The sequence below is a fragment of the Apis laboriosa genome, unplaced genomic scaffold (assembly GCF_014066325.1).
Source record: "Apis laboriosa isolate Shangri-la unplaced genomic scaffold, ASM1406632v1 scaffold280_cov157, whole genome shotgun sequence".
NCBI lineage: Eukaryota > Metazoa > Arthropoda > Insecta > Hymenoptera > Apidae > Apis > Apis laboriosa.
The window spans coordinates 206,970-221,267 of NW_025222640.1; the positions used below are offsets into that span (position 1 = coordinate 206,970).

Below are 14,298 nucleotides of genomic sequence, written 5' to 3' on the forward strand. Positions count from 1 at the left end.
TACTTCTGTGCGAGTTCCGGTTGTTCTCCGGCGAGCGGAAGTGGAGGAACGTTGATGGAATTAATTTATGGAAAGGAAAAATAGTTTAATGACGGTAAAATTAAGGAAAATGGATATTCATTAAAGATCATAAGCCCTCCTCTCTCTCTCTCTCTCTCTCTCTCTCTCTCTCGACCCTTCTGTTCTGTTAAGTTACCCCTTAAAAATTTACAGAAGAGCGGGATGACGTTTTAACGAGGAGATTAAAATGACGTTTTAACGAGAAGAATGTGGACGAAGGAGATGGAAGGTTTGAAGTGGAGGAACTTGTGTAATAACGATCTTTAAACTTTTCTAAAATTCATCTTGACAAAAGAGAAGACTACTTTCGGGATCTACTTGTACGAAAAATTGTCGAACATCTTGATTCTTATAATTCGTAACAAAATTTACAAACAATTTCACAAGTTTCATAAAACACGAAAACGAAGGGGGAAAAAATTACACGCGAAATAAAAATTTCGGAAAATTCCCAATATTAATATCGGTATGTATTATTCATAAACGCGCATAAAACGCGTATTCAATGTAATTTCCATTCTCACGGATGCAATTTTTATTCCCTCTAGAGGGAGGATTCCACTTTTAATGATTTCTGTTAATGCTGTTTGAAACATTGATGCCACATCGTATCCTTATTCATATATAAATATAAATTCCTCTCGTTCATCGCGTACATTAAATCCCTCATTTCCGCGTATCTCTCGTTAATTCCACGCGTCACAGTCGTATTACAATTTTCATTCAACCGAGGCACAACGTGGCGAAGAACGGAGATACACGTAACGTGGATACGAACAAAAGAGAAATTTAAGGGAGGAGAGAGTACGTGCTCGCCGAGATAAGGGAAAAAAAGATATCATCCCTCTGCCTTCGTCGTGGACCGTCTCGCGAGATATCCGTTTCGACGTGAAATTACAAATGACGCGTATCTCGGTTGAAAGTCTCGTGGAAAGTATAGAGTCGGGGTTGCCCGAGGGCTTCGATATATTCTCTCCTTCTCTTTCTCCTCTCCTTGTTATCGCTCGAGTCACGCACAGGCAAAGTTACATATTCATGGAAACGCGGGAAGAAGGAATGTCGCTTTCGTCAGGAACGTCATTCTTCGATGGATGACTGAAACACGCGTTCTAAAGGAACGGATGCAACACTTTTGGCGGAAGAACGTTGTATGAAACGACGTATATTGGATACGGAATTTTTAAGATTGCCGGGTATCGAGTTTGCCTTTTGGAAATATTTTATTATAAAAAATAGTTTAAGCATCGATTCTTGAAAGTGGAATCTGGGAATGAGTTTCGAAACTTGATACGTTAATACGTTAATTATTTCGGCACGTATCGATGCATCATGGATGACATCTCCTCTCCTCGTTTCAATTCCCAAAAGCGTCTCTCACTCAAGCGTGCATATTTGACTGCGGTCGATTTAAATATGCAATACTCCGTACTCCGTCCACTTAACTTAATCGAAAGGATCTTCCATCCTCTCCATATACGCAAGAAGAATGTATCGATCCTGAAAGAGGAAACTTCTAACAGAAACTTCGAACAAACCTTGCGATCTCTGAATGTTCGTTGTGTAACAAAAGTAATCAAAATTTGCCTTTACTGACCGCCCTCCTTTCTTCTTCTCTTCAGAAGCTGGCAACGGTGTCGTCGAGCCCAGCATCAATCACCCCGTAGTGGACGAGGAGGACCAACGCGTGCAAGAGGACGAGGCGACCGCGAACGAAACGGTGGCCGATGACCTGGCCGCGGTCACGCTCCGCGCACGCTACGTTGACGACCCCACCGACGAGGCCCCAATTGCCGCCAAAACTACCCAGCCGCTCCCGGAGAAACCGGCGAACGTCTCGCGATCATCCGAGGAAAGCGTCGTGGAATCACTGCAGAGGGATCAAAGCGACCTGCTGGTATCCGTCGCGGTGGCGGTCGTGGAGAACGTCGATCCGTTGGGGTCAGAGGCGAGGTCAGGGGAGGGCGACAGTGGTGGGAGGAGCAGGGGCAGGGTGCAGCAAGCGAGCAAGGATTTCGTCGCGTCGACCCGGCCGAGTCGAGTGGAAATCGCGTCGAGTGTCGGCTCCTCGACTGGCTCGGGGGTCGTGGACCGGTTGGACGGTGTCCAGGCGGAGGGCGAGGGTCCGTCGAACGTGGAGGAGCGCGGGGAGAGTCCGTTGGGTGGGTCTAACGTGGACAAATGGCGGAGAGGTGGCTTGACGACCGTGTCCATCCGCGAGACGATCTCGACGGCGGGGACGATCGAGCGGAAGAACGTGGAGGACGTAAGGGCGATCTCGTTCCAAGTGCCTGCGGTTGTCGAGGAGGTGGAGGAGGTCGTGGACAGGCAGCGGGGCAACGAACAGCCGAGGAAGGATCATTCGAGGCCGGTGAACAATCTCCTGTTGGCCGGTGGCAAGTCGACGAAGGCGTTCTACGAGATAAAACCGTCGATCAAAACCGAGATGGAGGGTGATCAGGTGGGCCCGACAATCGGCACCCAAAGGCCGCTCCATGGAAGGAAGTTCGTGTTGCCGAGCGTGGACAGCGCGTTCGGCAAATTTGGCCCCTATTTCGAAGATGGGGATCAGGAGATAAATATCACTGCCAGGATAGGGAGCACCATGCTGTTGGATTGCAAGATCGGCATGCTTGGTAATAAGGAGGTAATTTTTTGTTTTGTCATCTTGTTGTCTTGTTTCTTTCCTTTTTTGAGTCTCGAGGATAACGGGATTTTAAATTGTTGATAGTCGAGTTTGTTGAATGTATTTGCGCGTATTATGGAAGTGACGGTAATTGGGAGAGATATAATACGTTAGTTCATCGTGAATGTTCGGCTTGTGCTCGCGAATATTGTGAATATTCCCCGTTCGATATCCATGGATCGCGATAAAAGCATCCGAAACATGGATATCGAAATTTTTCGATTCCTTCGAATGCAACTGATAAAGCTTGGAGCAATAAATCGACGATCTCGTTACGTTTTAAATCGGTCAATGTATGCTTCTTCTATTCTATGTCACGAAGAAAAGAAGATTGACGATGAAAAAAAAAAATATACTTTATTTTTATCATCTCAATGAAATAATATTTCGATAAAGAAAAAAAACGAGAAGGGAAGAGTGGGAAGAGGAAAAAATAGAAATGAAACTAGAACGAATGAAAAAAGGGAAGCGTAGATTTGTTATTTGGAAAAAAAATCTCCAAAAAAAAAAAAAAAAAAAAAAGAAACATGTCGCTATATTTCTCACGCGCAGCGTAGTAGAAATTCGATCATCGATTTGCGGTTTTTTTCTATTTTTTTTTTCTTTTTTTTTTCCTCTCCCTTTTTTTTCTATTTTATTTTCTCTCCCTTTTTTTTTCTATTTTATTAAACTCTGATAGGAGAATGTTTCGCTTTGTCGTGGCGTAAATTTATCTATATCGCGACCCTTTGTCGCTCTCTTTTGCCCTTCAGGCCCCCGTTCCTCTCTTTATTATATCGTTGCTTTTTTTTTACGAGATGTCAGCGATGGGTGATGCGATTTGCGAAATAGAATGGGCGATTTCACGGAACGAAAAACCGAATGCAACTTGCTCCTGTTATATTCTTATGATCTCTGTGTCGCGCGATAAAAAGATCTCGAGGCGATGAGGAAACCGGGAGAAACGCTAATAAGAATTGAATAAAAAGAGAAAATATATCATTTCGGAAAAGTATTTATTATTACTACTATGATAGAGAGAAATCCTGCGTTAAAAACTTATTTAATTTTTATACTAATGTTTCTTGCGCGCATAAACAATTTAAATATACAAAATTTACACAATGATGTGACGCGAAATAATCAAAGTAGAGTATGAGTTATGATATTCGAAGAATAAAGCGAATCTCCGTTTAAGCTTTATTTCATATTCAGAAAAATTTTATTTCGCATATAAGCATCCTAATATATTCTAATGATAAAACGTTCAAAGATCCTTTTTTTTTAAAATTTACATTTTAAGGGATACGAAAAATTATCGGATATTCTTTATCGTTTCAATTAGAAAAGGCCAGTCGATATTAACGATATTTTTATTTTTAATCCGTTTAATAATTTTCTTCGAACGAAGGATAAACAGATGTTTTTCGAACAATACCGCCAATATCGATCAAGAATTGGGAAACACTTGGGGAGCTTATTATATCCCCCATATTCGCAGTCGATTAATTAACAAGTTCGGGATCGTATAGAACATTTGCATAAAACATTGTTCGTTTAATAGGATATAATTTCGCCCCGTATTTTCACGGAATGGTGTAACAAATGGAAATAACCGCGGACCGATTACCGAGTATATTTATAACACGTTTGGCCGTCGATGCTGGCCGTTGTTGTTTGATCGACCGCGCCTCGTGAAATCGTATTGGTTTCAGAAGGAAAATCACGTCGCCCCACGGTCAATTTATTATTGTTTCACAGTTGACGACAGCGATAAAAATTTCAGTTCGTTTCGTCGTCGAAATATATACCAAAGATATTCCAAAATCTGGGTACAAAAAAAAATCAATTTAATTTAATTTCGATCATTTTAATATTCGATAATTTTTCGAATATCCGATTCGAGCAAGGATCGCGAGGATTTGAATATTTAAATTGAAATTAGAAACTTAGTTTCGAATATTGTTATAATATTTGAATGCACAATTCGATCAATTACATTTTTTCTCTTTCTATAAACTCCCTATTTAAATTCAACCAGTTTCGTCGAGCCAAAAACATAAAGCTCGATAAACTTGATGACGTTTCATCGGGATCCCTCTATTATTACACTCGTCACGTACGGTGTAAAACAGAGGGGAGGCGGGAGAGAAAGGGGGGGGGAGAGAAAAAGGAAGAGAAAACCGATGTCGTCTCGTTGAAAAAGACGATCGAAAGGAAGCGAGGGCGAGCGATCGTAAGCCGGTCTTTCTCTCGAACGCTTACCGTGAAATTGCAGTGTGCATTCATTCGCGACCGATTCTGCGAGTGTCTTCTTCCTTCCATCGATTCCTTGTCGTGAAATTATTAACTTTCGACGAGATTCCCCTTAATTCCACGACCGCCTCCTCAGAAACAATGCTTCTTTTCTTTCTCTTTCTCTCTCTCTCTTTCTCCTCCCCTCCCTTCGAGATAAGAAAACGGCCTTTTCGTTGAAATCTGTGATTTATGAGGCAATAACGAGAGATATTTCCCCTGTCGTGATTCAGGTGACGTGGGTGCAGCAGCCTAGCAAAGACTTGTTTCGTCTGCTCACCGTCGGCATGGTACCGTACAGCGTGGATCAGAGGATCAGCCTCAACTTCCGGTAAGTGGAGGCACGATGGATGATTTGATTATTGGTGGTGTTTTTTTTGGTTAATTAAAAAGGAGAGAGGTAAATTAATTAGAGTTAAATTGAATAGCAGATTTTTATTGAATTTTTAGTGAATAATTAGGAAACGTAGTAGATAGTCTTAAGATTTGATAAAGAAATTAATTTGGAATCATTCTCTCGTGAGAAAACAAAATTAATTTACCTCGTATTGTATTCGAAAGTTTAATATTAAAAATACATTTGTATAATTGTTCCTGAAAGCATTCGATTATATTAAATATCAATATTTGGCATATTTATTTTATTATTCGTTTACAACGCGATAATTGTTTAAAATAAAACGGATAATTATATGTTAAAAACTGAATCAAGCATCCATGTTCGTGTGCTTTTAAAAAAATTATTTCTTAAAATCATCGTGAATTTTATATTTACATCGAAACAAATCAAAATTAGTGCAGTTTCGCGACAGTTTGGAAGCTCGATTGGAATTCATTTATCGGTATCGACATGACGCCGTTCCATCTCGATCGATCTCCGTGCCACGAAACGCCATAAAGTCGCATCGGTTCGATATCCTTGGATATCTAGGATCGAATCGGCTTTGATACGACGGTAAAAATCGTGAGCGCATTCGAGAACCGTGACGTCGCTGAAATGAAATTCTCCTCTTTTTTTTTTCTCCTCCTTTGTTACAGGTATCCAAGCAATTGGAGATTACAGATCCAATACGCTAACCCGCGGGATTCCGGTTTATACAAGTGCCAAGTCTCGACGCATCCGCCGCTGGTTAAAACGATCAACGTCATCGTCACGGGTAAGTGGTTCTTTTGAAATTGTATCCGTGATTAACCGCCATTGTTTCGAATTTTCCTCCAGCGGATCGATACGGTGCTCCCTTAAATCGTATTAACGATCGTCGATAGATATTTGGTATTTTAAAAAAAATAGTAGCTTTACTCCTCGAATCTTTGCGATCTCTGTGTGATCAAGTTTTAGAAGGAATGAAGATTTTTTTCAAGCTCGTTAATTATTTATCATCGTGGATGTTGAAGGCAACAGCGTTTGATCATATCATTCATTTCAAGAAAGAACGAAGAATGTTTATGTGTTTCTTTCTATACAATACACAGAAAGGAAGGATATATCGAATCTATTCTTTCTGACGATCATCGTGTCATATTTCCATATTAAGAAAAAGATTGACTTCCAAATCCTAATATTCTACTCCACGAATCTTTCTTCACAACATAATTAAAACACTTCTCGTCCAATCCACTCCGTCCATCCCGTGGAACAAAGGTAAAGATGAACAAAACCACGTGCACGGATAAATAAAATTGCAAATTCCATCCCCAGAGCGACGAAAGCGCTCTCCGTCCATCGTGGCGAGTTTGCAACGCGGAAAATCCCATTCTGGGTGGCTTGAGAGGAGGGGGTGGCTTGACCGAGTCGGAGCCGAAGGGTGATTCGTTGCTGGTCCAGGAGAGCACCGTTGGAAGCGTGGTTGGAAGGCGAAGAAACTGGGCGAGAAGAGAGGGAGGGGGTTTGAAACGAGGGTTGGAAAGGGTTAGAGGACAGGTCTCGCCTCTCCCAATCCCCTTACGTCGCCAATTCGGTGCAATAGAAACCCGCATTTCGTCGGGTAAAGCGGCTCGTGGCCGGTAATCTGATCTGATCCGAAGAGGGAGGGCCACATCGGTGAACAAAAGCCGGGGCGCGAGGGCGAAGTAGGGCAGAACAAACCCGGATAGACTGACATTGTTACACCACTCCCTTCCACCCTCTGTCGCCGACCAGATGGCGTCCCTGTTGCACTTTGTCGACGATCTTCTGCTCCTCCACCGCTGGAATTTCTTTAACGCTCTCCTCCCCGGAGCGAACATTCTCCCCGCCGAAATTTCTCTGTTAGAAATATCCAAGAGAGATGAGGGGGAGAGGATGATAGGATGACTCGTTTCATTGCATCGATTAAATGAGTTTCGTTGAAAGGGGACTATAAATCGATATCCGCTGTGCGATTTCGAGAAAATAAATATTTGATTGATAATATAAATAATATAATATAATTAATAAATTAATATTTGATGTTAGATAAAATTGAAAGACAAGAGGATCGTCAGTGAGATAATTCGATCTCCGTAACAAAGAAAACAAATTGAAAACGTATATCAGAGAACTAGTAGCTAAAAATTCGCTAAGGGAAGAGTTGAACAGTTTCTGAATAAAATAGTATAGCATTTTACCAGCAATACTGCCAAGGATTTCTTTCGCGGAAAACAGAATCGAATGAGAAACGAGGATGAATCGGATCGATTGATAGCGTGGATGGTGGATCGGTATCGATGGCTGCACTTTCCGTGTTCCTCGAAATTGCGTATTTGTCACGTTAGAACAGTAGTTACGAGGGAACGACTTCTCTGGAAAGCGCGACCATCGTGCAGAGGCGTCACCGTTGCGCGGTGATCGATCATCGATGCGATTAATGCGATGATTGATACACGTTCATCCACGGGTCCATTTGTTAGCTGGCCAAGAGCTGCGACGACGATATTTGCGATCTGTTTTCGCTATCGGAGATTTATTAAATCCTTTATTACATCCGTGCATCCTCCTCGTCACGAATTCTTCCAGAGTTGCACTCCACTGGGCGTACACTGACTTTCTTTGAGCATTGTTCCATTTTCCATAAAATTGTTCCATTTTCCTCGACGTACAAAATATTCCAAGGTAATAACGAATCAGGTTGGATAATGGAGTCATAATCGTAGAAATAAAATCAGTCAGTCTAAATAAGACAGTGAAGCCAAATAGAATAAGCATAAGCAGACAGCCGTACAGACGGATAGTTAAATTGTTAACAACTTATAAGAAATAACACCAGGAACGATAGATAGGATCGCGAAGAAAATTTAACACGCGAAATATTTTAATAAAGAGAATACTTGGAACGCGTATATAAGTACACAGAGTTCTCTATAGTAGCAAAACAGCATAAGCATAAATGGAATAAGAAAACAATACGTTGATAATCGATTATTCGATCGGACAAGGAGAAATGACGTATAGAGCGCATAAATGAAACACGACGTTCATCAATAGCGGCAATGAATATTCATTCCCCGTTGAATCCCCCGTGAAACCCTGGATTAAATTTATTTAAAATTACATTCAATATTGATGAATATCCGCCTCTCCAACCGGTCATTGTCACTTCGTCATCGACTATTCGACGAATTTCTCCGTTTCTTCGATCCCTTCGACGACGATTCCCTCCGTGAAAATCCATCCCTGGTTCTCTCTCGCGTCCATCTTCACAATTACACGGAAATTTAATTACGCGGCATCCACGTACTTGCACGAGGTAAGCTAAAAATATCGTGATCATCGGTGCAAAGTAAACTCGATCGTCTACGTGCTATTGGAGGAGATTCTTCGACGAGGAACTCTCGTTTCGAGCTCTCCACTAATTAAAGGAGCCTCGAATTGCGACGAGGAGGCTTTTAACCGCGTCTCTATCTGGCCAACTAGGTAGGTAATGTACCGCGAGAAACTCTTTGTCTCGTAACAAACGAAGGAATAATAACTTAGAACCACTATTTTAAGCCACCCTCCCAAAAATTTGAACAGTGGAAAAATTTATTAATGATGTAACTGGTGTTCAATGGATGCTCTCTTTTCCATTGGCTTGTGTTTTCTCGCTTCGTTCGCAGAAACTCGATAAATAATTTGTGAAGCGGGAGATTTTACAAAGCACAGAATGATTCTCATTCGTTAATTTATAATACCAGATTTAAGTCTATATTTTTAATAAAAATCGTGTCTTGGTGGAAAGATAAATTGCTTGAATCGCATAGATAGATTTTTCAATATTAAATAAATTAAACGAGACAAGCGAAATAGACCAAGAATGATGCAAAACAATGCAGAAAACTTTTAATTTCAATAATAAGTTCGAAATACAATCGGATCTTATGGACATAATAAACTAAATTCAAGAGGAATTTGAAAGTTTTCATCAAAATCCATCCAAATAAATAAACATCGTGGAATTTAAATGATAGTTTCTTCATCCTTTGACTTGTGTGTCGAAAGATCTAGATGAGTTTTTAGACTTTTTCTCTCGACACTTTCCATCGTGCTCGCGATCATTCATCGGCGAAGAAGCTTGAAAAAATAAATGTTCGATCGATCGAACCTTCCTCTTCGTTTCTTCCTCTTAAATTTTCCAGCGAATTCCGCCCGGATCCTTCCTCCATTTCTATCGATACCTAACTACTGCGTAGATATCGTGTTTGCACGGAGTAAAATACAAAGAGCGTTTTGTCGAAGACATAATTTCGAAGGAATCACAAGATTGAACAAGAGGATTTTCGCGTTGTACTGGAAATAAAAAGAGAAGCGAGGATTTTATTTAGAAATTTTGAAAGATCACCCGCTTTCTTTCTCCTTTACAGAAAGAATATTTATCGAAGTGCTTCGAGTCACGATGATACGAAAATGATCGATTACTATTTCATCATCAGAAATGTAAAGATAATTGTAAACGTGTTACATCGATTTTAAAATTTTCAAAAACGTCCAATATATTCATACTTGTTCTCTTATTATATCTAAAGAAATAATATCACGTACCGATATTAATATTCCACTCGAAATGGAGGAAAGTAGTAGAAGAAGAATTTCTAGCCTCATCCACTCAAGAAACTTTTCACCGATCTTTTTACACTCCGATTTCGAGCTCTTCGCTCTAATATATCCCGAGCATCATCGAGTATCATCCTCCTCTCAAATAAAAAAGTTTCGCCGTACTACTTTAATCCTTCTTTCACCCCGAGAAGAGGAGATTATGGAAATCGCGTGGTTGGATATGATGGTGGAATCCCATCCGGTGTTTCGATAACTCCGATTTTATTTATCCGCCTCGAAGAAGGAGATTCCCTTCCGCCGTGATGAATCGCCACCCATTTGATCGTCGTCCATTTCCGCCTGTGACGCCATGTAACCACGGGCGGCGATTTTTTAAAACCGTTCTCGACGCGTTGCGCGCAATTTTGGAAAACGAGATGGCCTGTCGAGGACAGACGACCGTGGACGTTTCGCGGATTCTTCCTTGGCAGTTTCGAGAGGAAGGAGGGATCGAAAGGCGTTCACGAGTCCCAGCGCCTAGAGTGGGTGGATCTGTCGCGCTCGATATTCCTCGCTAACGCGGGCCTGCATATAAATTGAAAACTTAAGGCGGGAATACTATGGGATATTGTGAAAGATTGATCGGCCCATTTTAGGGCGAATCCCCGGGGGAAATGTATCTGGACCGAGTGTTTTTAATTTGGTGGAACATGGGATTGATTTAATTTTGAAATTAAATTATTGAGGGATTGGGATATATCGTAGGTCGATATTTTGGGCTTGAGAGATATGACAAGAGATATTTAAGAGATATCCGAGAGATACGTTGATGATGGAATTTGAAAGGCTGTTCGATTAAATGTCTGATTCGTTCTGTTAGATATTCTTTTTTTCTTCTTTTTTTTTTTAAGATGGAACTGATCGATATAAAATATCGTGGTAGAATCATAAAATAACTCAATTTCAAAGTTCTTCTGTAAATTTAAAATTTAATAGGTCCTTGATCCAGATTTTCAGTTCTTTTATTTATATTCTATCGTCTTTTCCAAACATGTTCTATTCTCTTACATATTTTTAACTCGTATTCCCTTCATCTGATCAATCATCACTTCGAAAACTCGTTCGTTCTTCTTTCTTATAAAAATTTTATCAATCACACCCGTTACGACACGAAAAAGCCTCGCGTGAAAACTCGTTGCAGTTTGTTTGTTCGAAATAAAATTTCAGTTTTCGCGTACAAAACCCTTTGTCCTCCCTCGACGCAACACCATACGTTTCGAGCTCCAATAACGGAGATGCGCTTAACAATCCGAAAAACTGCATACTCTTTGTATATTTTCTTCTTATTTTTCTTTTCTTCTTCTTCTTTTTTTTTTTTTTTTTAATATTAATCTCTTCGACGAGAAAAACCCATAGAATTCACAGCGCAGAAATTTCTTTTCCGTCAAACTTCCGGTAAAAAAAAAAAAAAAAGAAAAAAGTCGCTGTTGAATTATTACAGACGACACTGCGAGAGATTCAGACAGCCCGGTTGATTTCTTGTCGTCTTTTCATTCGCGACCGAGTTTCGAGCATCGCGCTTTCTCGGTTTTCTCGTTTTGTCGATACATCACGAGGCGGCGTCGTATCTTTTTCTCGTTCGAGCGAGTAGAACATTGGTCATCCAGCTAGGAGAATCGTTGAATCATACGAAATCCGTGCCGGAAGAAGTAACCGCAAGAAGTGGCCTCCACTATCCTTGGTATATCCTTAAATTCCTCCTATTCTATATATATATATATATCCTGGTGACTGTTGTCGTTGATAAAGTCGAAACTGTCGTTTCGTCGCGTCCTAGCAGTTGTCTCGAAACGAACTTGGCGAACAACGTTCTCGTTGAAATTGTTCCCCCGATAGTGATCGTGATTATTTTGAACAAGATGGAGGAAAAGAAGGGTGGAAGGATGTGTGAAATTAAGAATAGAGAAAAAATTAAGAAGTGAAAATATGTTAAATCGTAAATTGATAATTTCTTTATCGAGTTGAATATTTTGATTATTATGTTTATATTTATATTTATTGAGCACATTTATATTTATTTATTTTTGTTTTTTAAATAGCTTGATTGCTAAAATGCAGTGGAATATCTGTATAAAATTTAACATTGAGTAAAATAAATGTTAATTTCCTTTATCATAAATGTAAAATATTATATTTTGAAATATATATGACACTGATAAACTATATAATATGTAATATAGAGATGGATGAAAATGCGTGTATATGTAAATATAATTAAACAAATTATGCAAAATGAGTTAGAGTAAAACATCCTATTTGAAAGAATATTTTTACGTATAATGAGGGTTATCAGTAACGTACGATATTCGTGTTATTTATTCATATACATATGTAATATGTATTAATCATACACAAAAAATTAGCCATAAATTCGAAAATAACGTGTCGAAGATATATTCAATGCAATATTAAAAATAAAAATAGATTAACATTTATCAACTCTTCGACAAATACAGAAAAGAAAAAAAATTATAAAACACTGAAAAATGAAATACGCATGCAAAATTCTTTCCCCTTATTACATTCCTTAAAAAGAATTCGTTCTTGAATCGAGAATATTTCGTAGCAACTTGCCCAATTACCTTTCCAAAAACGATCCAAAACGAGAATCATCAATCGTGCGAAATCTAATAAAACCGTTTGCCACTTACGATCTTCAAACTTTACAATTTCCTCATTTCTTTTCACTTAATTCGTATGATCTCGTCTCCATTTGCACCTAGTCTCTCGAGCAGTCTCGATAATTCCTCAAGCTTCGTACGTCCGAAGAAAATCACCCTGTCTCTGACAGAATATCCGGAAAAAGCTCGGATAAGAGCGGGTTCGGTCGAGTGGCCCCAGTTTTTAATAACCGATTTCCTTGTCCATGTTCGAACGTTTCGTTAATAGAGCGGCCAGATTTCGCGGATTGCTTTAATTATACGATGTAAATTAGTCGGGCCGGGTCACGAACGAGTCCTCCGTTTTACGACTGTTAATTATGAATACATTTCGCCTGGGATGTAATTCAACCCCTCTTCCTCGCGTAATCGTACCCTTAGCGAGCCTCTTTGAAAGTTTAATTTCGCGGTTGGAAATACGGAAAACGTGCCGTTATCACTGGTGGCGATAATTGTCGAGCTCTTGAGAATTTCGTGCCTGTTTGTCTTTAATATCTTTGAGGGAAATTAAATTTTTTTCTATCTCTCTCTCTCTTTTTATCGAACGTGTATAATTGTGTATTTCGCAGGGATGAAAGAATAAGAAGAATATTGTACGTTCTCGTGTGTTTGTCTTTAATATCTTCGACAATAATTAATTTCTTTCTTTTTTCTTTTTTTTTTTTTTTTCGAAGAAGAAGAAAAATTGTGTACATGTTTGTCTTTAATATTCTTCGAGGATAATTAATTTTTTTCGAACGTGTAAAATATATACGTAAATATATATATATATATATGTGTGTTTCTCTACAAAACAAAAGCGATGAAAAGAATATATTCTCTCGTGCGTTTGTCTTTGATATTTTCGAGGATGATTAATTTTTTTCGTTTCTTTACTTCTCTTCCCATAGAAAAATTCTATACGTGTTTTTTAGAGATGGAGGGATATGGAGGGCGAGTAATATTGTAGAGGGTGTGTTCTCGATTTCAGCGCCGGAATTGACAATAACGGACGATTCCGGTCGAGCGGTGTCCAAGGAGAGGCATCTAAAGGCAGGAAGCGCACTGAAGCTTAGATGCGAAGCCAGGGACGTGATCGAGTCCCTGAAGGAATCCGTCATTTGGACCAGAGGGGATGAAACGCTTACCGAGGACGTTAGGTAAGGTTTGTAATTGCTACAAGATATAATATATAATAAATGGGAAGAAAATTTCATTCAAGTTTATTAATCTTTTTTTCTCAATTTGATCCTTTAATTTTACGATATATTATAAAAATTAAAATTCGTAAATTCTTTTATCCTCAACTTCCGATGAGAAATAAATTTTAAAATTTTAAATATGTGACCATGCAACCAGCGTGGAAACGAGAAGAAGGTTAAACTTATTTCCCGCTCCAGTTCTCTTGTATAAAGTTCAAACAAGCAGGTTAAAATCTTAATTTCTGCAACCTCAAGAGAGCTCAAAAAAGAAAAAAAAAAGAAGGGTGGAACGAAACAATAATTCAGTCTCGTCCAGTATTATACCAGTATTATAGCAATCTCATTAAACGTTATGACCTTTTCTTCTTATTTATTCTCTAGTGTTACTTAAATTAACTATCGCACAAACTA

At 39.3% G+C, this 14,298-nt stretch overlaps 1 protein-coding gene across 9 annotated transcripts in view; it reads left to right on the forward strand.

The window, feature by feature from the left end:
- Window positions 1-14,298, forward strand: part of LOC122714105 — a 221,895-nt gene that overhangs the window by 180,190 nt on the left and 27,407 nt on the right. For 8 of the 9 annotated variants that reach the window (XM_043935137.1, XM_043935136.1, XM_043935139.1 and 5 more), the window contains 4 exons: window positions 1,680-2,704; window positions 5,251-5,348; window positions 6,056-6,174; window positions 13,677-13,845. In XM_043935137.1, coding sequence (XP_043791072.1) covers window positions 1,680-2,704; window positions 5,251-5,348; window positions 6,056-6,174; window positions 13,677-13,845 — 1,411 coding nt within the window. Of the gene's footprint in view, window positions 1-1,679; window positions 2,705-5,250; window positions 5,349-6,055; window positions 6,175-13,676; window positions 13,851-14,298 lie in introns of all 9 variants that reach the window. The other variant, XM_043935143.1, reaches the window with a different exon arrangement.